At 39.9% G+C, this 27,952-nt stretch overlaps 4 protein-coding genes across 8 annotated transcripts in view; 1 reads left to right on the forward strand and 3 right to left on the reverse strand.

Moving 5' to 3' along the window:
* Nucleotides 1-3,124, forward strand: part of cast (calpastatin) — a 40,637-nt gene extending 37,513 nt beyond the window's left edge. Inside the window, exons 17-22 of the mRNA XM_008280540.1 lie at nucleotides 251-295; nucleotides 396-536; nucleotides 750-824; nucleotides 1,114-1,143; nucleotides 1,418-1,524; nucleotides 1,627-3,124. Coding sequence (XP_008278762.1) covers nucleotides 251-295; nucleotides 396-536; nucleotides 750-824; nucleotides 1,114-1,143; nucleotides 1,418-1,516 — 390 coding nt within the window. The 3' untranslated portion in view covers nucleotides 1,517-1,524; nucleotides 1,627-3,124. The remainder of the gene's footprint in view (nucleotides 1-250; nucleotides 296-395; nucleotides 537-749; nucleotides 825-1,113; nucleotides 1,144-1,417; nucleotides 1,525-1,626) is intronic.
* cd8a (CD8a molecule) lies at nucleotides 2,695-15,954 on the reverse strand. Of its 4 annotated transcripts, XM_008280532.1 has the most exons (8): nucleotides 15,949-15,954; nucleotides 12,933-12,935; nucleotides 5,471-5,555; nucleotides 5,018-5,353; nucleotides 4,834-4,938; nucleotides 4,640-4,750; nucleotides 4,428-4,467; nucleotides 2,695-3,887 (listed from the first exon to the last, which is right to left on the reverse strand). In XM_008280532.1, exons 3-8 carry the CDS (start codon nucleotides 5,517-5,519, stop codon nucleotides 3,836-3,838), a joined length of 693 nt encoding a protein of 230 aa, XP_008278754.1. In that variant the 5' UTR covers nucleotides 5,520-5,555; nucleotides 12,933-12,935; nucleotides 15,949-15,954; the 3' UTR covers nucleotides 2,695-3,835. The 4 variants fall into 4 exon arrangements, with proteins under 4 accessions (XP_008278754.1, XP_008278753.1, XP_008278752.1 ...); XM_008280531.1 differs by lacking the exons at nucleotides 12,933-12,935; nucleotides 15,949-15,954 and adding an exon at nucleotides 6,048-6,062 and having other exon boundaries at nucleotides 5,471-5,575; XM_008280530.1 differs by lacking the exons at nucleotides 12,933-12,935; nucleotides 15,949-15,954 and having other exon boundaries at nucleotides 5,471-5,982.
* Nucleotides 12,022-16,961, reverse strand: cd8b (cd8 beta). Its single transcript, XM_008280528.1, has 7 exons — nucleotides 16,830-16,961; nucleotides 14,645-14,995; nucleotides 13,652-13,735; nucleotides 13,020-13,106; nucleotides 12,823-12,856; nucleotides 12,646-12,697; nucleotides 12,022-12,565 (listed from the first exon to the last, which is right to left on the reverse strand). Exons 1-6 carry the CDS (start codon nucleotides 16,879-16,881, stop codon nucleotides 12,679-12,681), a joined length of 627 nt encoding a protein of 208 aa, XP_008278750.1. The 5' UTR covers nucleotides 16,882-16,961; the 3' UTR covers nucleotides 12,022-12,565; nucleotides 12,646-12,678.
* Nucleotides 16,962-20,665: 3,704 nt separating this feature from the next.
* On the reverse strand, nucleotides 20,666-27,488 carry zmat1 (zinc finger matrin-type 1). 2 transcript variants are annotated; one of them, XM_008280534.1, is made up of 7 exons: nucleotides 27,343-27,488; nucleotides 24,716-24,816; nucleotides 24,519-24,602; nucleotides 24,118-24,253; nucleotides 23,686-23,973; nucleotides 22,827-22,917; nucleotides 20,666-22,177 (listed from the first exon to the last, which is right to left on the reverse strand). In XM_008280534.1, exons 1-7 carry the CDS (start codon nucleotides 27,479-27,481, stop codon nucleotides 21,187-21,189), a joined length of 1,830 nt encoding a protein of 609 aa, XP_008278756.1. In that variant the 5' UTR covers nucleotides 27,482-27,488; the 3' UTR covers nucleotides 20,666-21,186. The 2 variants fall into 2 exon arrangements, with proteins under 2 accessions (XP_008278756.1, XP_008278757.1); XM_008280535.1 differs by lacking the exon at nucleotides 27,343-27,488 and adding an exon at nucleotides 26,565-26,644.
* Between the last annotated feature and the right edge of the window lie 464 nt (nucleotides 27,489-27,952).

Raw genomic sequence — 27,952 nt, forward strand, 5'->3', positions numbered from 1 at the left:
CGACAGCCATGAAATAGTGTCAGTGAATGTTTGCTGTATGTTTGTAGTTAAAGCAGTTTTAATGAGTTCAGAGCTGGATTCACTGTAAAATGCAAAACAAAAAGATATAATGGTATAATGAATATAATGGCTACTGTAAATCTCTCAAAGGCCGTTTATTTGAATGTTAAGTGGGACATGTGTTTACTTATTGTGTGTCGTACATTGTTGCTTTACTGGGTGTCTAATGTATATCAATTTCATTTTAAAGAAAATGGAAGAAGAAAAAGCAAAAGCGGCAGCAAAACCCAAAGAGGTACGTTCCTCACATGATGCAGCAGGGATAAAATGTTTCTGAAAGACATGTTTGTAGATACGACGTGATGTTAATTTCTTGTTTGTTCTCTGCCCTGCAGAAGGGGATGGATGACACAACAGCCTTGGACCTCCTGTCCAGTGATTTCTCTGATACTCCCAAACCTGCTGCACCTGCTGTCACATCATCTGCAGCCACAGCAAAGCTGCAGCCTCCCGTGCTGGACTCAGAGCCCCTGAAGGTAGCGGAGAAAATAAAATATAAACCTACCCCTTCAACTTCTTCCTATTAAACATTATACATTTGACATGCCATGAAAATAAACACAAATGTAACTAATTATGGCTGAAATTTAAACACGCAGAGATCACAAACAAATGCTGTCTTTGGATTTTCTTGAGTTCATTAAGAGCTGATCAGGTTTGCTAATCTTTTATTTGTTAATGTTTTCTAGCCGATGGCTGGTCCTGTGTTGGACTCCCTGGCTGACACGCTTCTCCCAGACAAATCCAAAACAGACAAAGCGAAGGTAAAAAGAATATCTGCTTTAGATGTGAGACTGATCCATCAGATGATATTACTTTTACAGGTTAGAGCAAAAGCAGGCCAAATGTATGTCTGTTCACAGAGTTTGGCATCTATTTGTAAAAAATCTACTGCCAACTAATGGCAGTTAATGATTACTGCACACTTTTGGTGGTCGTTGTCACATGGCGCCCCCTAGAGGTCGTCCACTAGCAGCTGCTGTATCAGTGCTCACCGCCTCATGGAGCGCTACGACACTGTTGAGCCTAACCGAGGTGTCAACTTTGTTACAGGGCAAGAGCAAGTCAAAGTCAAAGTCTAAAGTAAGCAAATCGCCTGCTGCATGAAGACTTAAATTAAGGTGGATAGGAATTATATTTAACATAGAGGATATATGCACTTATAAGTAAGCCAAAGTGAAAAACTAAAACAACCGGTGGATGGTGTTTGCTCCAGATGTCTGCAGCATGAGATGCACTGTTCTCTCTGAGCTTTGTCTGATGTTAACTCCTCCAATATGTATACGTTTTGCCTGCAAAGCTGTTGCTTCTTCTTTTTCTTTATATGAAAGTCATTCGTTAAAACCTTGTGCTTCAGAAACACCATGCAGAAGATCCATCTGCCCCTGACCAGCTATCGGCTCAGCAGAGCTCAGATGTTGTGCCGGCATCTACAAAGAAGGGAGGCAAGAGATAGGTCGCCTGGTAAGATTTTTTTCTTGTCTTTATGCACAATTTTGCCTGCTAACATTTTAAGCATGGCCACGATAATCATCCAGTCTGACTCCTGAATGTTTCATGTTGCAGGTTGTTGGTGTCGTTTGTCCTCCGGGCCACAGGGACGCACCAGTGAGGGAGCTGCTCACTGGATTATTATTCTATTTTTCTAAATCGTCAAGAATGTATACTGGATGAAAGACAAACCGAGACATACTCATGCCACTTGCTCTACACACACACACAAACACACACACACACACACGTACGTACATACATATCTGCGTGCACCACCTTTTTTTTTTGCTGGGTTTCACATTCAAAGGCGAGAAACTTTGTCGTTTCTGTCTCGGGAGAAAATGAAAATAAAGAGTTTTTAAAACCAGATGGGTTTTAAAAAAAGAGAAAAAGTGCTGAACAGACAAAGAAAGAAAAGAAGGGAAACTGCAGGGAAACAGAAGAGTTTGAGACACGCAAACCCCCCAAATAACATGTTTTTTGGCGCTGAGAGTCGTTTGTGTACATCTCAGCTGACAATTTCCACTTTTCCAAAGATACACTAATATCGCAACACACCGGCCGTCTCAGCCTGGTGCTGCTGTGATGTTGGTCGGAGCAGTGGCGACTGTCAGCTCGCGTGGGAGAAGGACGGAGGACGTGTATAGTATCGGGATGTGTGTGCAATCTTTGATGTACACAGAGAAGCCAGGTTTTCTATCACGACGTGTTCAGATGCCATTAAGACACTAGTGTACAGCTCAGTTTGCTTCTATTTTGGACAATACATAGTTTACATTATTAAATATGTGGAGGATTTCTTGGAGGTGTTCTGCCTAATTCTGTTTTTTGTTTTTTCGCAAATGCCTTTTTCTTTCCGTAGAATGATATCTGTCAGAAGTATGTATTTTGGCCTTGTAGAAAAAAAAACTGGCGTTCAGAGGTGCACCTAGTGAACCGAGGTGGTTACAAGCTTTGTAGCTGCCATTATTTGTATACTGTAAAAAAAAAAAAAAAAAAAAAAAAACACACTTTTGCTCTATATAAGACAACACTGTATAACTTACAAAGGGCTTTCAAGTCACTTTAAATACCCCAAGTTTCTGTGTGGGTGTGAAAATATATGAATAGATGTGGGAATACTAAGTGCATTTTTTTTTAAATCTAAAATTGAGAACCATCTCGTCTGGTTCTATGATATGTGCCTAAAGAGAGAAACTAACATGAAGTGCCTTAATATGTGGAAAAATATGGTAGGGAAAAAAAAAAAAAAAGGCCAAACACTGTCTTCTTAAAGGTGCGAGGGAACCGTGTATGTGTGTATTAAAGTGAGTGGGAACTGAATCTCCTCTGAAAGTATTCTTCTCTGCTCCTGACTTGTGGTTTTTCACTCTGCATACAGCTGTAGCAGCCCACTTCCTTTCGACTCAAGAAGGGGGGCTTAAAACTAAACGTCGTTCGCTCAAATATTATACTTTTGTGCCGAGACCTTGAGTGACTGATGGGAATGCAAATGAATGGGTTTGATGTGTGGAAAAAAAATAAAAAAGTATGAACTAATAAAGACGAATACAGTTCAATGCAGCCTGAAGGAATGCTGGTCTGAGTGTTTTTTGTTTTTACCCCCCTCAAAGTTGAACAATTCTAAAATCTGCATTCATTGAAATTAAAATAAAAAAATAGAAAATAGTATTTGTTATTTCTATCATGACGCGTCAAATAAAAATGTTGGTTTAAGAGAGATTGTAATTTCAAAAGATTTTTAATTACTTTTTTGTTAACAGTTCAAGAGTCTGATACATAATCAGAAAAGAATTTTATTAACTCCAGCTGTTTACATTTCTTTTTTGTAAGAAATAAGCAGAGACAATGCCAAAAAGAGCTTTTTTTTTTTTTAAATGGCTAAAAGGAGCTTTTAAAAGCACAGATTGTAAATGAAAAGAAAATCCAAAATAGTTATATACAATCACTGCATAAATTGCAATTAGAAAATGCAACATAAATCATCACAGTGCAGAATATTCTCAGGATCAAGTTCCGCATTCGTGGAGATTAAATCTTCATTAAAGAGTATATTTCAAACCACAGTGCAGTTTAAAGTGGATGTCGGCAATAAGAAGCTTTTATTTGATGTGTTAAATACTTGAACCACTTCAAGCACTTTTTATATTATCTATCGCACAGAATATAAGCGTTTAAAGTCGGCCGCAAATTGTTTGGCAAATTGAGTGAATGATTATTTCTGCAAAATTAACACGACTGAAAAATAATTGCAAATGCCTTTGAGTTTTCACCATTTAGATTAGACGTGTCTGTTGGTCATCATTTGTTTTTCTGGAGCCCCCATCCGCGGCCTAAATGAGATAAAAGAAATTTTAAAAAAGAAAAGATAATTGGAAACATATTTCACAACGGAATTAAAGAAGAAAACTAAACCGTAGCTGCAAATAAGGACACTGTGGGATTTTGTGTTTTTTTAGCAACCTGGGATAAATTATATTAAACAGTTGAAAAGAAAAACAATGCATGTAGGTGGGTACGTTTTTTGTAGTTAAATCAATACAAAATTCACTTTTTCTATTGTGTTCCGGCTTATAAACGGCACCGAGGCCTTTATAGTGCGCAGTAAACCAACAGTAATTTCCGGGAAAGAAATATGTGATTTGTAACTTATTACAAGAAAAACAGAATCAAAACTGTTATTTAAATTTAGTTTGAAAAAAAAAAGAAGTAAATCATCAATCTACAAAAAAAAAAAAGGAAAAACACTGAATATACACTTTTGTTTTAGTGTCTGCGAATTCGCCCACGCTGTCATTGAGGGGAGGAGAGGATTCAGATTAAAAAACAGCTTTAAATGTAAATATTAGATTTGAATAAAGAAATAAACGTACTTTCTTTTGTAATGGTGTGGGCATCTCCGTGTCCTTATTCCTGCAGAAAATCAAAAGCATGATTTCCATTTTGCAAATGACTGCACACATATTACAGCAAAATTCATTACAATACATTTTTTATATGTATTAAAAAAACCACATATTTTAAATTAGCCTTTACTGACAGAGTATGAACGTCAATCATTCATGATTATTTCAGATGGACTTACGGTTGCAGTACACGGCGGTGATGATGAGGAGCAGAAGGAGAAGGCCGCAGCCGCCAGCCAGTGGGCCCAGTATGACGACAGAACAGTACAGGGAAGGGATGGCTGCTCCTGTTGAAAATGCACCAGTTTACCACCTGTTTCTGTTCACGGCCTCGTAAATATGAAGAGGATACAGAGTCAGAGCTAACTGGTACCTGTTTTCTTGTACTTGTCGTTACAGTTGCAGGGCGTCACAGCTGCGATTTGGTTGTTGGGCGCTTTGGTCGGCGACCCGACTGGCGTGTCTTTCCTTGTTTCTTCTGAAAGAGTTCATAGGAAGTGTTACCAAAAATACTTCATCGTGTGAGGAACTGATCAAAACTAGAAAAGAAAACTCACGTCCTAACAGTCGAGTTGCCGTTCCGAATTTCAGCTCTTTCCCTAAGTGAAGGGTTGCACAGCCGTAAACGCCGCTGTCTCTACTTTTTTGGAAGGCCTTCAGCTTTAGGGTATTTTTGTATATGGTTCCGTGAGAGAATATCTGATCAAAGTTGCTGCTTTTTGACTTTTCGATGCCATTTGAGGTGAAAGATGCAATATATTCCATGCCAGAATTGTCCAGCGCTCGAAACCAGATGATCATGTTTGTCGACTCAGGAGGTCTGCACTCGATTTCAACCAACTCTCCTTCCTTTACTGTTTTTTCTTTGGTCCCTTCAGCTCCTGAAGTCATTTCTAAAAGATGTGATGAAATGAGAGCAGCAATCACTCACTTCTCTGTTTTCAGGCACAAAAGTAAAAGACTAAATCACAAATCAAATAGCAGTTACTGATTATTTAGGTTGAACTTACTTGGATAAAACACCAGAATCACCAGAATCTGAATCCATTTTGGGTCCATTTCAGTCTTGCTGACGACAATAGTTGGCAAACGCGTCTTTGTGGTGTTTATTGGAACTTGCCAGGAGATGATTCAGTGAGATATGAAACCACGCCCCAGCTGTAACCTTCTTCTCTGCCGTGTCGAATGGGATCATTGCAGCAGAGCGCTGCAGAGGCCTCCTGCAGCACGGTCGTGGTCTGCGCCCTGTTTTGAAGTGGAGCCCACCCCGATCTGCAACTTCGCTCCGATGCCTCTGGTTTAAAGCATCGAACAGCACGGCTTCATCCACCGTCTACTAGCGCACAAAAACGCAGCGGTGCGCAGTGTGTGGGCTGGAAAACGACAGGTTAAGAACTGCAAGTTGAGCACATGATGTAAAGTGTGTGAAGCGGCCCACTTTACACACCAAATCAAAAAGCGGCTTTGAGAAAACTTTATGCACAACAATCCGACCCGAGGAAGCATCGAGGATCACGTTTGACGCTCTGTGGTTTACTCTGACCTCTGACCTCCCTCCTGTGTGTGAGCGTTGATGTCCCTCACGACTCCAAAAATGACTTTCTGATGCTCGGAAGAAAAAATCAAATGGTTCTAATCAGAGTTAGAAGTATAAAAAGGGTTCCACTTAGTGTTTCCTGTCCTGTGTCTGAACAGGACCCATCACATGACACATTACAAGTAAAACAATACATTCTTAACAATGTTTCCTTTCTGTGGAAATGAGAACAAGACCCTAATGTGCCGTTACATTTCCCTTTAGCGTCTGCTGCGTTGTGGTTTTACTGGTACCTCGACTGCGACTGAGGACATGAGGACATAGTGCACACCACAGGCTGAATATAGCTTGAACCATGACCAGCTATAGTGGCTTCTTCTCTCCTGTGCGTGTCTCCACTTGCTAGTTGTAGCTTCAGGTTTTGCCTCTAATTCACAAACACTCCACTCACCTACACACAAGTCACACATCGAATGATTAATCGATATATCGCTCTATTTTCGGAATTCTTACAGTATTCTGGGTCTGTTTGGGGCAGATCAGTTCAACTCAGATGATTAAGTTTGTGAAGTAAGATGCTGCACTGCACGGCCAACAGAACACTGCCTCGATCACTGCAGCAAGCCGGAGGTTTAAACCTCTAGATGGCAGCAAAAGCAAGATTCAGACCTGTGTTATTTTTCCAACAGTAAACCCACTGAATTTCGTCAGCCGCTGCACAGCCCAAACCTGTGAAAAGTGTGTCGGATTTGTGGCCACAGACTAATCGGTGATGTCACTACAGGTGCTTTTCAGCGAGAAAAGTGTTCACCTGCTGTGGCATCAGCGTTTGAGGCAGAGAGCGAAGCAGCAGCAGCAGCTTCACCGCTCGGATGTTTTCGTTGTTTGTCTGTAACCAGTGAGATGAGTGAAAGCGTAAAATGGTGTTTAACTTTCATCTTTATGTGGTGCTGTTTTGGCTCGGACTTGAGAGCAACAAATTCTGAGCAGAACGTCTGTTATCGGGCCGACAGATCAGAGTTGTGCATGAACATTCTGCGTCACAGGAAAAGCAGAATCCACTGTTTTGGCAACTCGTGTGACTAAAAGTGAGGCTCTGTCAGGCTCTGTTGTTTAACAGTTTTTTTTAAAAAAAACAAAAAAATAAAAAAAAAATTAGATTGCTTGAATGCTCCTTTAAAAGTTTAGCAAGTTGTTGCCTGATTCCTGCTGTAAAGTGATGGTTTGGTTTCTTTAAGATGTGTTATTATGCAGTACACTGTCAGTGTGTTACTAAAACAATCAATACAAGTTTAAATTTACTCTACATCTAGAATAGGTTCACCACTCTACCAGCTGCTTCTGATGGGGAACTGAAGCTTTTACATTCCTCCGTGCTCTCCTTCAAGACTCCTTAAAAGAAACCGTCAGTTTAACCTCACAGAACGTGGACGTTTGCTGCTTTATTGCTGATTCAATCGCTTAGTTTTGACATGTTGCATTGGATCCAAACTAAAATAAAATTACTCCTTTTGTCCATGGAGTCTGGTGGCTTTAAAGACAAAGAGCTTCAGTTTCTCATCTGGTGACAAATTTCTAAATATAAAGGTACACTTCAGCTTACACAGACTTTTATTTAAATGGGTTTTATTTAGGTCGCCGACAACGTCCGCTGCATTTCATTGCACAGCTTCTGTGCTGATGCTCCTGCCTGCCTCTCTAGACTGGGGGCACGTTGACCTCGATCTACTGTAGGTACAGTAATACACAGACTGTCGATAAGTATCTCATACACCCCTGCTTGGAAGAAGTATTTCTTTCACCTGCAGTAGCTGTGTGCACAAGCTGTAAAGCTGCACTGACCTATGATGTAAAACTAACAGGGATGATGACCAAAACTAAAAAATCGGACCCATTGTTTTCCAAGAACAGCAAAGGATGTAAGAACTAAGCCTCATGTGTCCCGTCACTACATGTCAAAGCTGCGAGGAAGTGAAACTCCCCTCACATCGACTGAGGAGAGCTACATCTGCGATGGCGCAACCCTGTACGCCCTTGTCTTGTTTCCTGCTCAGTGATGGAAAATAAATGCGCTGATTTGGTAATGGGCAACAAGTGCTGACATTTGGCACTTTTAGTGGGTGATTTATCTTTTCCACGGGTGGGAGGAGACGAGAGAGAAAAGCAGAAACGAGGAATGAAATAAGAGAAAAAGAGGCAATATTGTGTCTCATTAACTGGTGCTGTTGAGTGTTTTCTTTTCCCCGGCGCTTGTACTTCTCTCTCAAAACGCTTGTAATTTTAGATTTTGTTCTTTATAAATGAGTCTGACATTCATGTCTTATGAAACCTACATGAGAACCAAGTGGGTTTCAGTCTCTGCGTGGTTTTCAGTAAGCAGGGGATTCTGTTGATACTCGGTGTAAAAAGGGAAGACCCAGTCAAAACGCTCTCAATTAGCCCACTTCACCTTTCCATGTCTCTGTTTCAGGGTTGACTCACTCCCAGAGCACACCTGCATGGGCTTCCCTGTCTTAGTCACACAGGGGGTCTCCAACCTGAAACCTGCATGTGTGTGTGTGTGTGTGTGTGTGTGTGTGTTTGTGTGTGTGTGTAGCGGGGAAGCCAGTGAGAAAATCAGCCCTTTCTGCTGTAACGCTGACATTAAAATGCAGTAAGAAGAGACTTCTTTACTCCCTGAAAACCAGTAAATGAATATTTGCTTCACCACTTTGGCTCAGCTGTCACTGCTCTGCTACCCTGGCGGCTGCTTCGGAGCATTCTGGGATACGATGTTGAAGTAAGGAAACTGAGAGCATCGAGAGGAGTAAGTAGAAATGTGCAGCTCTGAGAGGAAACACATACCTGTTTGCTCATCATTTGTTGTGTTACTAAGGCTTCCTGTTAAAGATTGCATATGTGTTGCTTGGAAAATAGTTTGAACGGACATTTCGTGCTACAGAAGCGTGAATAAATTTTTAAAAATATATCTAATTTAGAATTTTATTTTTCTAAAGGAGTGGAAAAGGTGTTATTTAGACTAAACAATGTCTCCGTTGCATCATTTGTGTATATGTTGGGTCTAAGTTCATTAACCTCTTGTTCAGTTTATCACTTCGACCGTTAACACGTTAACGTTCACCCACTTCTTTTTCTACTAAACAAGAATAAATGCTATGTGCCTCTAAAGACAACAGAACGAGGAAAAGCCACCATTTCATTATGTCGACGATCTTTTTACAAAGTACTATTGTCGCTTTAGTCACTGATGTCTTGAAAAGGGTTTCCACCGTTCCAACCGAGTCATGAGGTTTTTCACTTTAAAACAATGAATCATAGCTCCGATCTGATTCAGAATTCAAAATACAGAGGCAGGTTTTCACTCAGCCACTGTTAAATTAGATAATGTCTTATAAATGTGTTCTATTTTTATATATCCTGTAGCTTTACAGTTTAGCTGAGGCATTTATGCTATATATTGTCTGTATATTTCACTATAACCAGCTGACTCAACATTGTTGTTGCCGTTTATTTATTTAACTCATCTTTAGCATTTTTGACTGCATTAATATGATACTGGGGGGCATCATTTTAATGTCTTTAAATGTTCTGTTACACTCTACAGAACAGAGCAGTTCTGTACATCTCTAATGCGCCTTATTTAAATTCCTTAACATGTAGAGTTTTTTTTGAGGAAAAGCAGTGCAGATATTTGTGTTGGTGTCCCACATTTCAAACACTTGTCAATTCTTGCAAATCATCATTTCATGTTTATGTAAATAGCAACGTTTATGTAAAATACAACAGAAACTGAAAATAACAACAGATTAAAGAACCATGTAGCTACATTCAGTTTAACGTGTGTCTGACTATTTAACAAGGAATCTATTGGTGTATTTATTATATTTTTACCTTTTTTAATCACAAACATTAGCACTCATCAGTGTTAAGCCTACAATTCTAGTTTAGTTTGACTATAATATCCGTGTCAGAAGAAAGGTGGCGTACAAAAGGTTTACAAAGTATCGTTTGTCGTCTTTACATGCGTTTCACTTTTACCGTGTCTCGCGTTGAGAATAAATGCAGCTCTATTTGTTGTCAGAAAACAGCAGAAATGGGTCCTCTCTAATAGACACCTGTGGACTTGCTACTGCCGCCTGCGCTCGTTCATTTCCTGGAACTGATGAAGGCAATAAAGTTCTTTTCTAAAACTTTCTACACAGAATGATAATAGTACAATACCATTATAATAATAATACATTTAATACATATCGCTAACTAAACCTGCCCTGCAAGGAAATCTGTTTAAACAGACGTTTAATCTTCAGTTTTCCTGAAACTGTCTGAGGTGTTGGTTGAACTTTATCGCCATTTTGGTGGCTTTCTTTAGTGGTGCTGTCGAACTGAGCGTGTTATGTTAGTTTTCTGTAATTTTGTGCACTTTTTGACGACTGCTGTGTTTTTTTTAACTGGCAGCTGAATGTGAAGCTTCGCCTTGACTGTAAATGTGGGACAACATGTGCTCCTTTACTGCTCTTATCATTCACTATGATGGTAATTTAGTCATTTACACGAACACCTACACTCATGTATGTATATTTAATCATCATGTGTACTTTGTTTAAATGCATTTTTGCCAAAGAATTGTACTTTACTGTTTTATATCCAATAAAAACCCGCTGCAACAAGAACCTTTTCTTTATTTTTAATTGACTTTATTCTTATTTCAAAACTCTTTGTCTCTTTCTTTCTCTTACTGTGTGTGTCTCTCCTTGCGGTTGGGTCTGTGGTATTTTTTGTGGTCTTTTTGTTTCAGAGACGAGATGAAGAGCTCAAAGCTGAGCGAGGCGATAGCATCTCAGTGAACATAGCTCCATGTCTCCTCTCTCCTGCACACAGGAAAGAGATGCGCTCGATTCTCCCCGCCGAGACCTGAACAACCGCTAACTCAGTGGTGTTTTTTTTTTTTTCGCTCATCAATCACACAGGTGTGAGTGTGTGTTTGCTTGCATGTGTGTGTGTGTGAGAGAGAGAGACAGTGAGGCAGCAAGAGACTCACTCACACAAATGAATAAATAAATAAAACACTTGGCAGCCTGTGAATTAAGATGGTTGCAGGAAGGCGTTTGGGCCCAAACTGGAGGCTGATGAACAGAAACTGAATGTGATGTAAGTTTACACATCAAACGTAAAAGAAGAAACAAAACCCTGTCACTCACCTACTCAACTTCCGCCAAACACGATATTGACAATGGAAGTACGACACCCACTCCCAAACCTCGCTTTCTCCTCTCCATGCACACAAATCATCAGACAGTTCGCAAACACACTCCAAAGATGAATATGAACGCAACAGTTTGCATCATTGTTTTGGACTTTGAATGAAATTACATTAAACCCACAAACTACATTAAGTTCCTCGACAATAAAAGGTTTTGATAAAATACCTGTTAAGTAATGGATACAACAAACACTTTGTAAAGTTGCTTATTGATTAAAATGAAGTTGTTTCCATGGTAACACTTTCAAACACTAGAGTATGTGTTATGTAATAAATTAGCATAATTAATAAAACAAGATTTTAGGTTGGAAGATGAAAAAAAATAAGTTGCTGCAATGTTAGGTGGGTAAGGGAGGAGACCTGAAAAATGTACTTATTCAGCCAATTTCATTAACTTAACTCAACTTCAACTTACTTTTAACTCAACTAAGGCAGAAATTTGAGTTTATATTTTACACATTATTAAGTTGATGCAATTAAGACCCTTATTATGTCAACCCAACACATTAAAATAAAAACTGAGTTTATTTAAATCAACAAATTACAATTTTTTATCTTGCAACCTTTCATTTATTTAAGCCTTGGGAACAGGTCGCTTGAATCACTGTCACTAGAAACAAGTGTTTGGCCTCCAACTTGGATATTTTTGTCATATTCTGTGTATTTATTGCAAACGTGTCTATGAATATTTACGACTCTCTCCATAAAGGTGGCACATCTCTGTCTGTATAGGAAGGACTGATTTGTTCACCTGCAACCACGGCTGATGATTGGAAATATACAGTTTTTATTGATGACTCACAGAAAAAATGACAGAGCATCCTTCTTTGAGATAGATGTATACATACAGCAATAAGGTCAAAGACGAAAATGCAAATAAATACAGAAAAGAGCCAAAAAAAAAGAAAAAAAAAGAGCAAATACTGTATCTTAATCCTTGTGATGCTGGTACGTAAATGAATTGATTTACAATACGACACATTTGCATAAGATTTAGGGGAAAAAAGCTGTTTTGTCCTGACTTAAAAAGAATCTGAAAAATCATCTTGATAAATCAGATTCATGACACATTATAGACAAAAAAGTTACAGCAGAGGTTGAACTTTGTGGAGCTCCGTCTTATAAAATATACAACAAATATCACAATATCTTACATGGCTGCTGCTCTTAAATCTCTTCTCTGGCTGAAGGCACATTTCACTGTAAATAAACACGACATGTTGTTGGTAGCAGAGTGACTCTTCGGGGAGTTGATCGTCGTCCTTTACGCTCCACCGGACGGATCAGTAGATCGACGCGCTTCAGCCGCTGCAATCACAGAAGGAACTTTTATTAACTTTGATCAACGTTAACAGTCGTACATCATATTATAAACATAGGGTACTTACTTTGAGATGGATAGAAGATGCAGCTGCAGCGCTTTAAGTCATCTGCCTCTTCCTTAACAGAAAAAACAAACAAAAGAGAGATTCTAGTCAGTCCAAGGAATGTAAAGAATCAAAATTTGTATCTGGTTATACAGCAAACACAACACAAAAAGAGCTCATTTGTAGGAAGGGACTTACTTCACAAAGTGGTGGCGACATTTTTTCGGTAGCCCTGAAAGCAAAAAAAGGAAAAACTCAAATATTTGAATTTCAGAATTGTTATAGTTCATGAACATTGGTGACATAACTTGCTGCGTGGCTCGGCACAAATCTCTGCAACCAGTTTCCGACCTGACTTTTCATTATTTAGTGCATTAAATGAGGAGGATACTCACGGCTGAAGTAGTAGAGAGTGCAGATGAGAGCCAAAGTCAAACCGGCAACAAGTCCAACCAGCGGCCACAAGATCGCCGAGCCACAGACTTCAGGAGGACACAAAAATATTTACAATAAATGGTTTCATTTGTGTAGTAGATCATTAGATGATTACAGCCTTTAGCATAACTTGTTGTTGCATTAACAGCATTGTAATCTGATAGAGTGCAAGATTTATGACTGTAATAATACATATGAAGAGTTCATTTGCAAAAACAGATAACTCCAATTTTGTAGATTTTCAGAAAACGTATTTTGTTGTTGTTGTTTGCTTGAGATAAAATCAATCAGACTGAAGGTGAGTGGATCTGACTTGGTAGAAACGACATGACGAAAACAGAGATAACTTAAGTTGGATTGATATTGTCTCAGGTAGACGACGGAAAAGTGGGTTTTCTGAAGGTTTGTGAAGATGGAGTTCTCTGTTTTTGTAAATGAACTCTTCATATATATTTACATGTAGATATATGCATTTGAGCAGAATGTTTATACGGCGTAAAACACATGCAAACAGAATTTTGTAAGCAGTGGGACATCAAAAGCAGACCGGTGCGTACGCTCTTCTTCCCTAAATAAAAACTTGTTAACTCACCCAGTGGAGGGTTCTTGCCAGAGCAGCGACAGATTGACGGTTTGGGTTTTGTCTTGGTCGGTGATGTTGGAGGTGGAGGTGTCACTGCCAAATAAAGACCATCGGACCGTAAAGACAAGCGACAAATAGCAGTGAAACAAAAACGCAAAGAATTTTTAAGAGTGAAGGCAGCAATTTTACAATTTTCCTAATATCAGATTGTCACACATGACAAGAAATGACCAGAACCTACAGATCTACAGACATACGATACATGCTGTTGATCCGCATGCGTCTCTATTAGGCCGGCGGACAGTTCTTCTTCTCTTTCTAAGCTGTATTGATGAACGAATTCCATCTGGACAGCTGTGATGTCATGTTTATCCATGATATGGGGATTTTTTGGTCCTATTTTTCTACTTTTTAAATGTTCATGTATAGAGACTGGCAGCCCCAGCCACACAGCAACATTAAAACTATATAATATACTAGGCATACAGCTGAAAATGTATAAATCCTTCAACAAAAAAAACAACAGTTGCTGTGTTAAAGTGCTACAGAGGTTGTTTGGCGTGTCCACTAATTCTACACGGTGCTATCGGACCGGCTCACTCAGGTAAGCGAGAGAAACTATAGGAAACTTGACGGCAGAAAGAGTGAACAATGTGACATAATAGCCCATTGTAAAGTACAGATTATTTTAAAATTTCTAAGAATTGTATTAAAGAGTGTTATTAAAATGTAGTAAATGGGGAAGCGTTACACTGTAGGAAACAGAAGAAGGGAAGCGAATGTGAGGCAACGTTTTCTGTACATTGTAGTTGCCTGATACGCAGTGGAATACTTTTTTAGTAATTTCACAGATGTCAGGATATACGAAAGTTAAATGCAAACCCCTTAAATCATTTACTCCTTCACCTGCTACCTGAAATCCGACAGATGTACTGAAATCCTCCCAGATGACTTGACATTTAACTGCTATGAATAAAGTACGTCAGATTTCAGCATACGAACCTCCTGGTCGAAGAAGAACCCCCGGCTTCCACAAGTCATTTTGGCTCTTGTCCTTTAGGATGCAAGAATAAATCCCTGCGTCTGCTTCTGTCACACCAGTGATACGCAGTACAAATGACATACTGCCCCTCTTCTGGATTTTAAACCGAGCTTCATCCACATCCCCATAAGTGACTCGGTCAGCGTTGTTGCATTTGCCAAGGTACTCCACTTTGCCGGTGTTGACATTACTGCGGAACCAGTAGACAAGGTCACAGTAGCTGTCGACACAGTCACACTCAATATTCTCATTACTGTTGAGCGCCGGGTAACGAACGCTGGTGGGTTCTTCTCGTAGGATCTGGCTGGAACCTAGGAGTGGAAACAGAAGGGGTGTTTGAGATTTTATCAGACAAATTTGTCATACTGGTAGAGATAAGCTAAGAATTTCATTGCGCTGATAACTGTTTCTATGTACTCGGTTGACAAGTAACCCTGTGAACCCTTTGGAATCGCAAAATCCTACATCGTACGGCTTCCACAGGCCAGTAACGGAGTCTAGGGTCATATGGTTGGCCGTTGGAGCGCCGAAACAAGTCAAAGCCACGTCCAAGAATCTCTCAAACGAGTTTCCGTGTCTTGTTTTAATATTTCTAGCCAACTCGTTCATTTTTTGGTGTTCATAAATGTCTGAGGAGAAGCCCTTCTGCAGCAACGTGCAGTCTCCCACATTTAACCAGACTAATTGTAATGTGACAGCACACACACGTAATTGTGCTTTAGGCAAAGCGGAAGAAAATACAAATGCAACTGACTATATAGAAACACAACTACTGTCCAAAGTGTCAAAGTAGAAAAGACGTGCGAGGAAATCACTTGCATACATCTAAACACTGTGAGGGCGACATTTTACTTTATTGTTACGGGAGACTGCTATTGAGCACTGATAACTGGTTTTTATGCTCCATATGAAAAGAAACCCCGTGAATCCTTAAAATCATAGAATCCTACATCGTACGGCTTCTTCAGGCCAGTGAAGGAGTCTAGGGTCATATATGGTGACCATTGGGGCTCCGAAACAAGTCAAAGCCACTTCCGAGAATCGTGTAGTTTCTCAAAAGCGTTTCCGTGTCTTGTTTTAATATTTCAAGCCAACTCGTTCATTTTTTGGTGTTTATAAATGTCTGAGGAAAAGCCCTTCTGCAACGAATGTGCAGTCTCTGATAGTTAACCAGACAAAGACTAATTGTAATGTAACAGCACATGTAATTGTGCTTCAGGCAAAGCGGAAGGAAAAAAACAAATGCAACTGATTATATGGAAACACAACTATTGTCCAAAGTGTCAACTAAATTAGAAAAGACGTGCGTGGAAATCTCTTGCATACATCTAAACACTGTGAAGGCGACATTTCAACTTCGCCGTTACGGGAGACTGGTATTTAACACAGATGTAATGTGAAAGGGCTGCCTTCTTATTTTAGAATCCGCTCCAGTGCTTATTTTGTGTGTTTTCAAGTCAGGTACACAGTCACACATACACCTGTTGCAATCACTGGTATTATGAAATATCTAAAGGTAAGCGCCAATTCAAAGGCCGTCTGCGTGGGGAGGTTAAAGGCTCACTGCTACGTAAGTCTGCGGGGTGACAACGCTGTTCTTACCAACATGTATTAAGTGCACAAATTGTGTGACATTCACAAATGCATCAGTTTGATTTAATCTACATCCACTGAGTTGCACTAAACAGGACATATACAGTTCACTTCGATGCGTTGATTGAACCATAATGGACGACAACGAAAATCTACCTCAGAGCACAGGCGATAAATCACCTGCATGATTTATCGTCACATATCAGTGGTCGACTGTACAAATAACATTAATGTCATAACAATATATATCAGTATTATAGCACAAAAGCAAATGAATCTTTTACAAACAAACCAAATCTGCTGCGTTGCACTTGGCCTGCTTAAACTGTCTCTGTAGGACCCTTAAAAACACATTTCATGTTTTAATACAAACCATGTCTCGGACTACATTTGGTGAATGTGGCCGTGATTTCAGTCAAACAGGCATCACTTTGACTAGACATCAGTTTGACTAGACAACGACACGACCCTCGCTACGGGCCCCTGGCTGACTTGAGTTGTTGAGAGCGCTAGAAGAACTCACAGAACACTACAGAAGCGTCACGGTCTTACCAGATCTCCAAAGTGATGCTGTCAACAGGGTCCATGCCAGCAGCAGGATCATTTTGTCGGCTCGCCAGTGTGTGAGCGTGTGTGTGTGTGTGTCTGGAGTGGCAGCTGCTGATACTTTCTTTTCCTGCTAACTGATGGGAGGAACTGCACTGACAGGGCCCTGAGTCGTCAAGGTAACACCCCAATATGACACACACAGGGCCTATCAGACGGGGCCTTACGCCAGCCGTCACACACACACACACACACACACACACACACACACACACACACACTGCTAAAAAATATGAGCACAAGTAACTGACTACTGACAGAAAGAGTACAGCGGAAAAATATGACGCCTAAAATGCATCTGAACTGTTTGCACCTCAGAGACTGTTAATAAATGTCATATAGCTAAAAACATGCAAGCGTTTCATGAGAGCTGACACGATACCAGATATCAGAGAATACAACAGTGGCATGTTCCCAGAGCAGCAGTTTGCAGTGCTGTGGTCTCTGCCCAGGTGCGTGACCTAGAGCTCAGCAGAGTCCTACATACGCAGCTTCATGCCTCAGTGCAGAGCACAGAAAGGGACTACACAGAGACACGACTTCAAGTGCAGCATGTGGAGTTTACTGAAACAAACATCCAGAAAGTAAAGTAGTTGGTGCAACAAAAAAAAATACAAAAAAATCTGAATATTCTCATTTATCATATGTGAAAATGTAAATTAGTTTAAAGTCAGTCGGGAAAAACTGAATAATAGTTTAATGGTTTATTAGTGAAATTATTTATTCTGAGCTGAACGTGTTTTGAAATTTGACGTGGCATATTGTTCTTTGTTCAACTTGTAGTTTAAATTAAATTCCAGTCTTGTGAAAACTTAAATAACTGAAGTTCAAATGGAAAACATACTTTGAAATTTCAGAAAAACAGAAAATCTGCAACTAAAGACCTCTTAGCTGTAAAAAGAAGCAAACCGTCTAAAGTTGTTTGTTGCTGATTTTATGTTGGTGTTGTGTTGTTTTTTGGTGTAGCAATTTCCCTGAGGTCTTGTACCGAAGGGATTAATAAAGTTTTATTCTATTGTAAAGAGAAAATGCAGGCAAAGGACTGACGGATATGTGAGTGAAATTTCATCCTGCAGGTAAAGACACGTTGCGTGAACACGCGACAGAAGATTTCCCTTTGGAAGGAGCCAGTTATGGTTATTACCACCAATTATTTTCATTACTGGCTCATCTGTGAATTAATCAGATGGTTTATATATAAAATGATATTAAATCCAAAGGTACCGAGTCTATGACAAGATAAAACAAACAGTAAACATGTCCAAACCTGTAACCATTGAATGTTTATCTGTCCTAAATGACAAACAACTGACAATTAGCTAATCAGTGAATCAACATTTTAATACTAAATTTCAATACAATAAGTTCTTTTAGTTTGTGGCACTCAAAAATTGAAACTGATCAACTAAAGTCAGTGTTGTAGTGCTATTCATGAGTGGCAATGTCGTACAGAGGTACAACGCGTACCTAATTTAAAGCACACTTTCCTCCATTAAATGGTATTTAGTACTCATTCTGCTGGCTGCCATTCTGGAAAAAAAAGGAGATTAACTGTTTAAATGTCTGGTTCTTCCCAGAATCCCTCAATAAAACTGCAGATCCTTTAGTCTAAGTGCTGTCTGTGCATTGTGTTGTATGTTTTAAAGGTTCGGGTTCAGATGGGTCCTGCGGGGGTCTCAGAGCGAGAGGATGTGGGCACCCGACAGCTTTACGGGGGTCGAAGAGTCGAGCGCGACAGGGAACGAGACCACAGGATTCTTTGAAAACAGGAGACTTCGGGGGGCTTCAGAGGTGCTCTCTACACATCGCTGAGCTCTGAAGCCTTTGTTGGTCTCTGCTTGTACGCTTTAAGTCGAAAACGCTGCCAAGCTGAAAAGCTGCTCGCCTCTCATTTCATTTCTCAGACAATTTTGTTCAAACTTAAGTCTTCTCTAGCGTTCACTTTATCCGGCTATCCATGCATGTGTCCCTACTTGTGTCTCGGAGGTGGCAGTTTGTTTGGTTCGTGTGACAGCGTTTTAAAGAAATTACAGTTGACTTTCCTCTTACAACCTCCTCAGGCCTCATTTAGCAGACATCAACTTGTCTACTAACAGAAGACACTTGAATTTTCCAGTGATAAGCAGCTTTAAAACGCATCAGGAAGCTGTTTCATTCCGAACTCTTCTTGTATTTTCGTGACAAATTCATAACGTTTCTGCTTTTTTCTATTTTACCGATGCCAAACAAGCCCCATGTAATGCCACATGAGCTGTTGTAACTAGACATTCTCATAGCACTTTTTTTTTTTTTTTTTTTTACAATGCAGTCCACACGAAACCCAGTTGATATACAAAAAAACAAAACTGAATTCATACAAAACTGGAATGACAAAGGTGAGTCTTCGGAAAAGGCATGGCGGACTGTTTTTAACACTTCAAGGGGCAGTCTGTAAGATGTTTCTTAATTCTACTTGGCAGCACCAATTGTAATCAAGGCAAGCTGTAAATGTCCATTACCTCTATTGATCTTTGAGATAAGGACAAGATGCTTAGCGGGTAGCAAAAAAACCCCAAACCCTTATACTACCCGCTAAGAATATCTTGTCAAAGTTCAGTAGAGGTAATCAACATTTCTAGCATTAACTCAGACTTTTCACAAAGATCATTGGATCATAACAGAATTATTCCAACAGCAAGGCGCACTGCTTGGCAGCCATCTTGTTAGTACCTCTAGGCCGTTGTTTTGGGCTAACAAGACAAATGCATGTATGAACTCAGCAGTCTAATCTGATAAAAAATGCTTTGGTGACTTTGCACCAAAAGATGATTGAGAAAGCATTTATATCTCCACCACACATGCAGACACTTTAAAGACACCATGCAAGCCAGTGTAACATTAAACTGGCCTGTTCTGTGTTATAAAGCAGATGACTGACTTACGGAAGGAGGAGTGTGTTCATGCTCTCATAGGTTTCTACACAGGACTCTTCAAGTGGCAGGACTCTCCATTTTACTATCTCTGATGATTTTGAACAGCGTGTACTGTCATCATTAAGCTGGTGGTTGGCACCCGGGCCACACCTCCTCAACAATCACTTAATTAAAAAGTCTCCTGAGCTGCGGAGAAAACGGTCAGGAAAAAAACAATTCACTGCTTCACTCACAGGTGAGATGAAGAGCGAGCTTGTTGCATCGGCTCTGCTTATCCTCTCTGACGGAAAGTCAACAGCTGAGTGATTTAACGAGTGTCTATGTTGTCATTTTGTGCAAGAATGTCACCACAAATTTAATACTGTGAATGCAAGGACTAGTTTAAGCAGTGGGTCACAGACTCAAGTCAGCATTGTGTTACCTTATCTGGACATATTAGTGACTTTGCAGACATTTAGATTGCCAGTTTTAGCTTCTAACAGCATTTATTTTGAGTTACACTTTGCGAATGTAAAATTTTCTTCCTTTCGATCTCCTTCATATATACTGTAAGATGATTTTTTTTTTCTTTTTCAGTTCATCACATGTTGCTTCTGAACTTGAATTCTGAGGTTTTGTAAAGCGCTGTGCTCATTTGAGACTTTGCACCTGTATGACCCCAAACACTTCATGTGTTGTCTGGATGTGCACATACATCCATAACACATAAACGTGCACACATCACACTGCAGACACTCGGCGCACGCAACAGGCTCATCATTCCACGTGTCCTGCATACGCTGAACGTCTCCATCTCTAAATGACTTCTTTTAAACAATGCAACCGTGCATGAAAGCCCGCTGAGCTTCAGAAGAAACGCAGTGACAAAGCTTTCCAACATCTATGGGCTTTTAATTGCTTCACTGATGTGCTGAATAAAGCTCAACAGCGCCAACCACAGACTGCTGAAGGGATCACAACCTGACCAAAAGCACACGTTCATAATAGAAATAATTTACCAATCTCATGTGTTAAGCTGTTAAGAGGGCTTAAGGATAGTTTCACATAAAAGGCAAGAACATAAGAGATCTAAACACTACAGCCAACAATTAGCTGTATACATTAATTTAGTTAAAGATATTATTAGATGTTGTAGTGAAAAGTAAAACTGAAACTCCTCCAAACACACTGATTTAAAGGGGAGTACATTCATTCCTTACAAATACTGACATGGCTAGCCAGCTAGCACACCAATGGAAAACAACACTTTGAGGCTATCAGAGCAGATCATGAAAATGCATTAATTAACTGCTATTAAGTTTACTTCAATAACTTTAATATGCACAGTATCTGACATTTCAATGTCCATGTCATGCTCATAATAATTCTAAAATGTTCAGTCTATTCCGAGTCTAACAACCCAGAATGGAGTCGTCCCAAAGCTTCTCCTCCTCTGTCCTTGTGTCTACTTTGCCTTTCGTCTTCTTCTTCTCTTTCCTACATTTGGGTCTGGCTTGCTCATCCTGTTCATCCTCCCGCTGCTCAACATTAATTTCAGCCTGGATATGTAATTCAGTCTCTTTTCTATTCTCCGTCACGTCCTCTGGCTTCAATTTGTCCGTCACCCTTCCTCTACTTTCTGCCTCAAAGTTCTCTTCCGGGGATTTTTTCTCTGTTCGCCTCCGCTTGCCGTGATGTTTGAGCTTTTTCCTCCTCCCCTCCTCCTCCTCTGACTCCACAGACTGCTCTCTTCTCCTCTCTTCTGAGGCGTTGTCTCTTTCCCTCCTCCGGCGTTTCCTCCTCCTGCTCTCCTCCTTGTCAGACTCCACATCTCTTCCCCTCCCGCCTCTTTCCCTCCTGGATCTTCTAATCCTCCTGTTTTCTCTGCGCCTGTATTCACTGTCATCACTGTCACTTGTGCTACTGCTGCTGGAGGAAAATGAGGAGGAGTCTGATGACGAGGTAGAATATGATGAGGAGCTTGACTGTTTTTTGTGCTTCCTTCTCTTTATGGGCCGACTGGCTAACTGTGGAGAACCTGAGTGTGGGAGGACTGGGGGAGGGTAGTTGTAGTTCCAGCCATGGGATGCCCAGGGCGGGCCCTGATATGAGGGATGCCACGTTTCAGTTGGGTAGTAACAACCAGGGCGGGAGGGATGAGGAGGGTTGGAAGTGGGAGGAGGGTTGTGCATAAGTTTATTCGGTTCTATCATGCCCCCCTCATTTATTCCTTCCTGTTCTTCTTCATCATCTTCACCTTCTTTCTGTGTATCGCCCTGAGGGAGGACTTGACTGGTCTTGACTCCACGAGCCTTCTGCACCTGAATGTAATCTGCCAGTTCATCTGCAAACGTGCTGTAGACTTTTTGTTGGGATTTGCACAGGTCAACAACCTTCTTCTCCCTGGGAAAGAACATATAAACTGCAATCAAGCTGCTGTTCAATCACATGTACTTTGATGTCACACTAAAGTCGTATGAGGTGTTTTTGATCCAAGAGAGAGCAGAATAACAAACTTAGAGAACCAGTGTTTCACTACACAACATAGTGCCTAAGGGTAACTCAACCTGTCAAAATACCCGCTTCTTGCACATCCAGCACAAAAAGAGCAATATGGCATCCGCTGCATGGATGACAAAAGAAGATCTAGTTTAGCTACTGACTACTGCAGCTTTACCCTACTGATGCTTGTAGTGAACACTGCTAACCTCCTTTGTCTATGTAGGAGCCACACGATAAACCAAAACAGGACCTTATAGTTGCTCAACTGTGCAACAAAACCCAATAATCCTGTACCCCACAGTTTTAGTATTATTTCTATTGTTATACTGTATTTACACTTTTTAATATCTATCTATCTATCTATCTATCTATCTATCTATCTATCTATCTATCTATCTATCTATCTATCTATCTATCTATCTAGGACACACTACAAAGAGCTAAATCGGAAAATTAAAGGGCAGTGTAGCAGAGATTTAATTTTAAATGCAGCAAAAATGATGATACGAGGGAGACATCATGTGTTTAGCAAAGAAATGCTTAATTTTACCGGATCTGGTGTTTGTTTCCCTGCATGTGGGCCTGGTACATCTCCACAGAGTTAAACTGCAGACTACACATGTGACACATCAGGGAGTCAGCTGGAGACATCAGGGAGCAGAAAGGAGAGACAAATGGTATAAATGATCAAATGATGGCTTATAAGCACTCAGATATACGACCACGTTTTCTTTTTGTTTTTTAATTCGAGATGTTTTCTAACTAATTTCCATGTATTTACTGCAAAACAACAGTACACAGCCTACAGCTGAAAATAAAAACCAGCCACATTAAATGGACAGTAAATTCTGCGTAACTCCTGAAAACAGTCACTAACTAATTGAAACTTTACTATGTTATTGTTTAGCATAACTACAATTAGACTACCTCAGTCTTGTCAGCATCAGTTTATTGTAACAAGGCTGTCAAGCTAATGCCTACCTTCTCATTCCCTACCTGCTGCCTGTGACAGGATGAAATGGTCATGGATGAGGGGATTTCTTGTTTCAAATGTCAGTGCGGTTTTAGAAAGCTTTGCAAATTCAAATTCATCTGGGTTTATCACTTTGCATTTCTGGGCACTAATGCGTTGTTTGTTTTCTTCTGTTGTTTGTTTATGTCCTGGTATCAGACTTTTGGGCTGTTGTCAGCTTCTATTGATTTTATTTATCACCTTGAACCTCGATTGGATCAGTGTGTCTAACGAGACACTAAAGGAACAAATGGGAGCCAAGAAATATTTTCTTCACGTCACTGCTGGCTTTAAAATACACAAAACGTGATGATGAAATGAGCTTAAATCTTGAATTCCTGCAGGATCTGATGCTTTTCTGTTAGACTGTTTGCTGAAAGAAAAGTCCCCGTGTTACCTTGTTGTGCGTCGTCTCCCAGCTCTTTGAGCAGCTCCTGTCTGGCCTGATTCCTCTGGTGTTTGCGTCCATTGTAGTGCTGCAAGGCCATCTGGGGATTGTTGAAGGAGGCAGCACAGAGGGCACAGTATTTGTTAGGGTCCTTTAGATCCACCTCTGTGCTTGTAGTAGCCGTGGTGGCTGCTGGGTCCAGAAGATGCTCCGTACCACCCTCTGGGGACGACTTCTGCTCAGAATGATCAGGATCCTGAGCGAGGCTCGGCAAAGTATGCACCTCTGTGTTTCTTTCTATAGATGCAACGAGAATCAATTCACATTAATTTGTGTTTGTTCTTCTGCCATCAAGCAGAAATGGGCAGTAGAATCAAACTGTGAATAGAATGTACTGTTGAATTCACTACAATGCTTCTCCATCACACAACCCACACTCGCCTGGTAGGTGAAGGCCTTGTTTCCGAAGGTTTTTTGTATGGACTTTGCCTTCATAGTGTGATCTTGCCACCACGTGGGAACTGAACACCATATTACACAGCTCACAGAAACGGTCTTTATCCGTAGTTATGGTCCACTGTTAAAAAAAAACAGGCACAACACTGGCTGGTCAAGAGAGACACATAGATGCATCCAGTAAATAAACTGAACACAAAAAAGAGGAAAATGAATATGTCCTCGACTATTGCAGCTCTACCACATTACATCTTTTGAAGGAGACTTCTCTATGCCTCTCATATTTCATTCCATATTATTATAGATGTAAAGCATGAGTTTTTTTTATCATTACAGGTAAAGATTGCACCTAAAGTAAAAAGTAAAATCTGGAGCTGAGCACTAACCTGAGGTCCTGTAGACTCTTTGTTCATCTTCTCTGCTCTCTTGGCCTGCAGGTACACCTTGACTTTCTGAGCATGCTTCTTTCCCTGCAGTCAGGGGACATGTGAGGCATTATTATGAAACCACCAGATTTTGTGGTACAGAAAACTGTGCCAGAGCTTTAATACTAGTTTCTGGAAAACAACACACACACACACACCTCATAGTGGGACAGCCGCTGAGATTCAAACAAGAGCACAGCTTCACACACGTGGCAGTACTCGTCAGTGAGGAGACCCTTTAGTGGTTCACTCTTGTCTCCTGTGGGAAAGAAAAGTGAATAAAGATTAAGTATAAAAAAACAAATAAAAGGCAATTAAAAGAAACCATTACATTCATTTGGAAGATGTTTTTGTCCAAATCAACTTGTATTTTCTCTGGAAACTGAAAAAATGTTCAAATATATTTCACTTTAATGTGAAATGCAGAATTTCAGATGAGCATTGTCAGGATGTGGTGAATCTCTAAATGAACATTTAAAGTAATTTTTCATATCAACTCTGAATTCTGCACTGTATCACGCAACAAACAGAAAACAGTTTCTCCTCTGATGCATTCAGTACTATCACAGCAATAAGTGAACTTGTAAATGTATAAACTCTACTGAACTTCATGCAGGCTCAAACTCAACATGCAACCGCCCACTTTACACACAATTTTAAACCATGTAGCATTACTTTTAGAGTAATTAACATCAATTATCACTTTTTTTTCTCCTTTGAGACAGTGATAATCTCAGAGATACTTTCATTTTTAGATTTTCTGAACCACCTACATGCTGTAAAAATGCCCATTTTAACTGCTGCCACTCAACACCAGCCTCCTGTCGTGGTATGAAGCACACAGTTGCTACCGAATTAGAAATTGTGATTTCATGCTTGACTGCCTCCATTCTGCTTGTTCAAGGCCTGAAGCAGGTTCATGTTTCACCAATGCTGCAGTCACGCAACCTTAGAAGGCAGGAAACAGAATGGCCAATTTGCCCTTCATAACTTCGATTAAATATATCCTGTATATGAAATCATGAAAAACATGTCGCCTCACTAAAATGACCAAACTCAATAAAAATCAAAACAACAAAAATACACTTAAAGTGCTTCAATAACCCCACTCACTTTCACCTTTCACTAATAATTACTGATAATTTGCATCTTTTTCTTTTTTGTAAAACAGACATTGTGCATTTTTTTTTCATAAGAAACACTTGCTGGAAAAGGTATCACATAGGTTTTTATAAAAGTAAAAAGCATTTAATACTCTCTAAAACATTGTGATACAATCAAAGATTATTTAACACTGATAAATATGCAACATTGTGCAACAACACTGAGTCAATACAGTACTCATGCAATAAACTAATCATTTAAGGCAAATACTAGTCTACAAGTGTGGCTATTGTTCCAAAACTGTGAAGTCGCAGGTTGCGACCTGTGCTCACCTTGACATTTTTAGAAACAATTTTAAAATGACACCCATAAATATGAACCAACATACTGATGTGAAAATCAATGTGTACATATTTGTTGATAATAAACAGGTTTACATCACGTTTTGAATTATTTGATTTGATGTATGAACTGTTTTGGAGTGTTGTACTGAGCTAATCATATGACTGTTAAATGTGCTTTTTTTTTAAGTGGTGGTGAAAAGGTGAATGATCTCTATTTTACTCAATCAGCCGATTGAAGAAAAAAAAATCAGTAACCATGTATTGAGATGTGAAAGGTATGTTTGTGGTGAACATTTGTCATCATTTAGCAATTTATATATATATATAAAAAAACTGCAATAACAAAAAATGTCCCAAGAGTAAAGGATTTTCAAAATGTCCAGTCCCAATACTGACATCCCACATAGTGTGTCATGTACCGCCTATGCAGTATTTTAAGACAATTACACACTAGAAATAGTGACGTAAAATAATGTAGAGCTCCAATTAAAATATGTACACACCCTGATGTTTCCCAAAATACCCATGTATGCTGATACATGACAAATATTGTACTTACCAAGTGATAGTCACAGTAGCAGTTAACAAGAGAACAGAGATTGTAGGTACTGTCTCAGAATATGTCTTGTATGTGTTTGTTCCAGTTACACTCTTAACTTCACAATATTTTTAAAAATTCTATCGGTAAAGCCAGGCCACCACATGGAGGGACCAGATAGTTAATGTAGCATTAGTCTGCTCATGTTCCTTTAAAAGTCACAACCAAACTGACGACATTTACCTTTTAGCACACATATTTCCTATAAGTTTGCCACTTGTGTATTTTTCACTGCATTGCTTTGAGTGACGGAATTCAACCTACTGTCGAATGAGATTTAAAATAAAAAAAAAGTCAACTACTAAATGGTATACAGCTATTTTGTGACCTCTCAAAACCAGTTCACTATCCGACCAGCTAACCTTAACTACGGTATGTGGATAATTTATGCTGCTACGGGTGTGACCTGACTTCACAGACACTAGCTACCAAGTTAATTTCCGGATCTACCTATATTTGTAGTTTCACTATCCAGCTGGTTTAAAGGTAAAAAAATCTAGAGTTTTTTGGGGCCATACACTTTACTAGTCCTGTACGTTACGATTTAATACACTAAAACCCCCCTCACGGTACAGCTCGTTAGCGTTAGACAGCTGACGTTAGCGCATTTAGCTAAGAGGCTAACAAGCTCACTGGATTGATGAGCTGGCTAGCCGGTTGGCTAAAAAGCTAACGTCGGCTCGGTAGGTAGGGCGACAGACGGCTGAATTTTTTTTGGTACGCTCCAGACACAACTCACCTTCAACCTGGGTAATGTCTGTTTTAGTGTTTATTACTTTGTCAGCATCTGTGAGAGAAGCCGCGTTAGGGGAACTGGTAGTGTTATTTGAAGCGTCTGACTCCGCAGTTAGCGGAGTACAGACACTTGTGTCGTCCATCTTTTTTTCCCTAGCTACTTGGAGCATGCGCAGTGAGTGGTGAGCGTCTTCTTCTTCTATTTGTTTTTAGGTAGAAACCGCTCATAGGTCAATACCGCCACCTACCGTACTGTAATAGTGTGTCAAAATTACAAGTTTAAGCACCTCGCTTCACCTGAAATAACCAGTCCTACCTCTTCACTGCATAGCCTGTTATCCGGTTAGACACACCCAGGAGGTTTTATAACTCACCCCTTTTGGCCTGCAAAGCATTTTCCCCTCCAAACCATTGCACATGACCAAAGAGAGAACCAGTCATTCATACATTTCTATGTTTGACACATTGAAGAAAATGGAAATTCCAAAGTGCATAGATGCATTAAAGAAGTAAGTTCAACTACCATCAGCCTCCTTTATGTCATTTATTAAACAAATTTTTTTTTTAGCAGTGGTGACATTTAATTCTATATATTTTTTTGTAGGCTTAATGTT

Source organism: Stegastes partitus, unplaced genomic scaffold, assembly GCF_000690725.1.
Source record: "Stegastes partitus isolate 25-593 unplaced genomic scaffold, Stegastes_partitus-1.0.2 Scaffold197, whole genome shotgun sequence".
Lineage (NCBI taxonomy): Eukaryota > Metazoa > Chordata > Actinopteri > Pomacentridae > Stegastes > Stegastes partitus.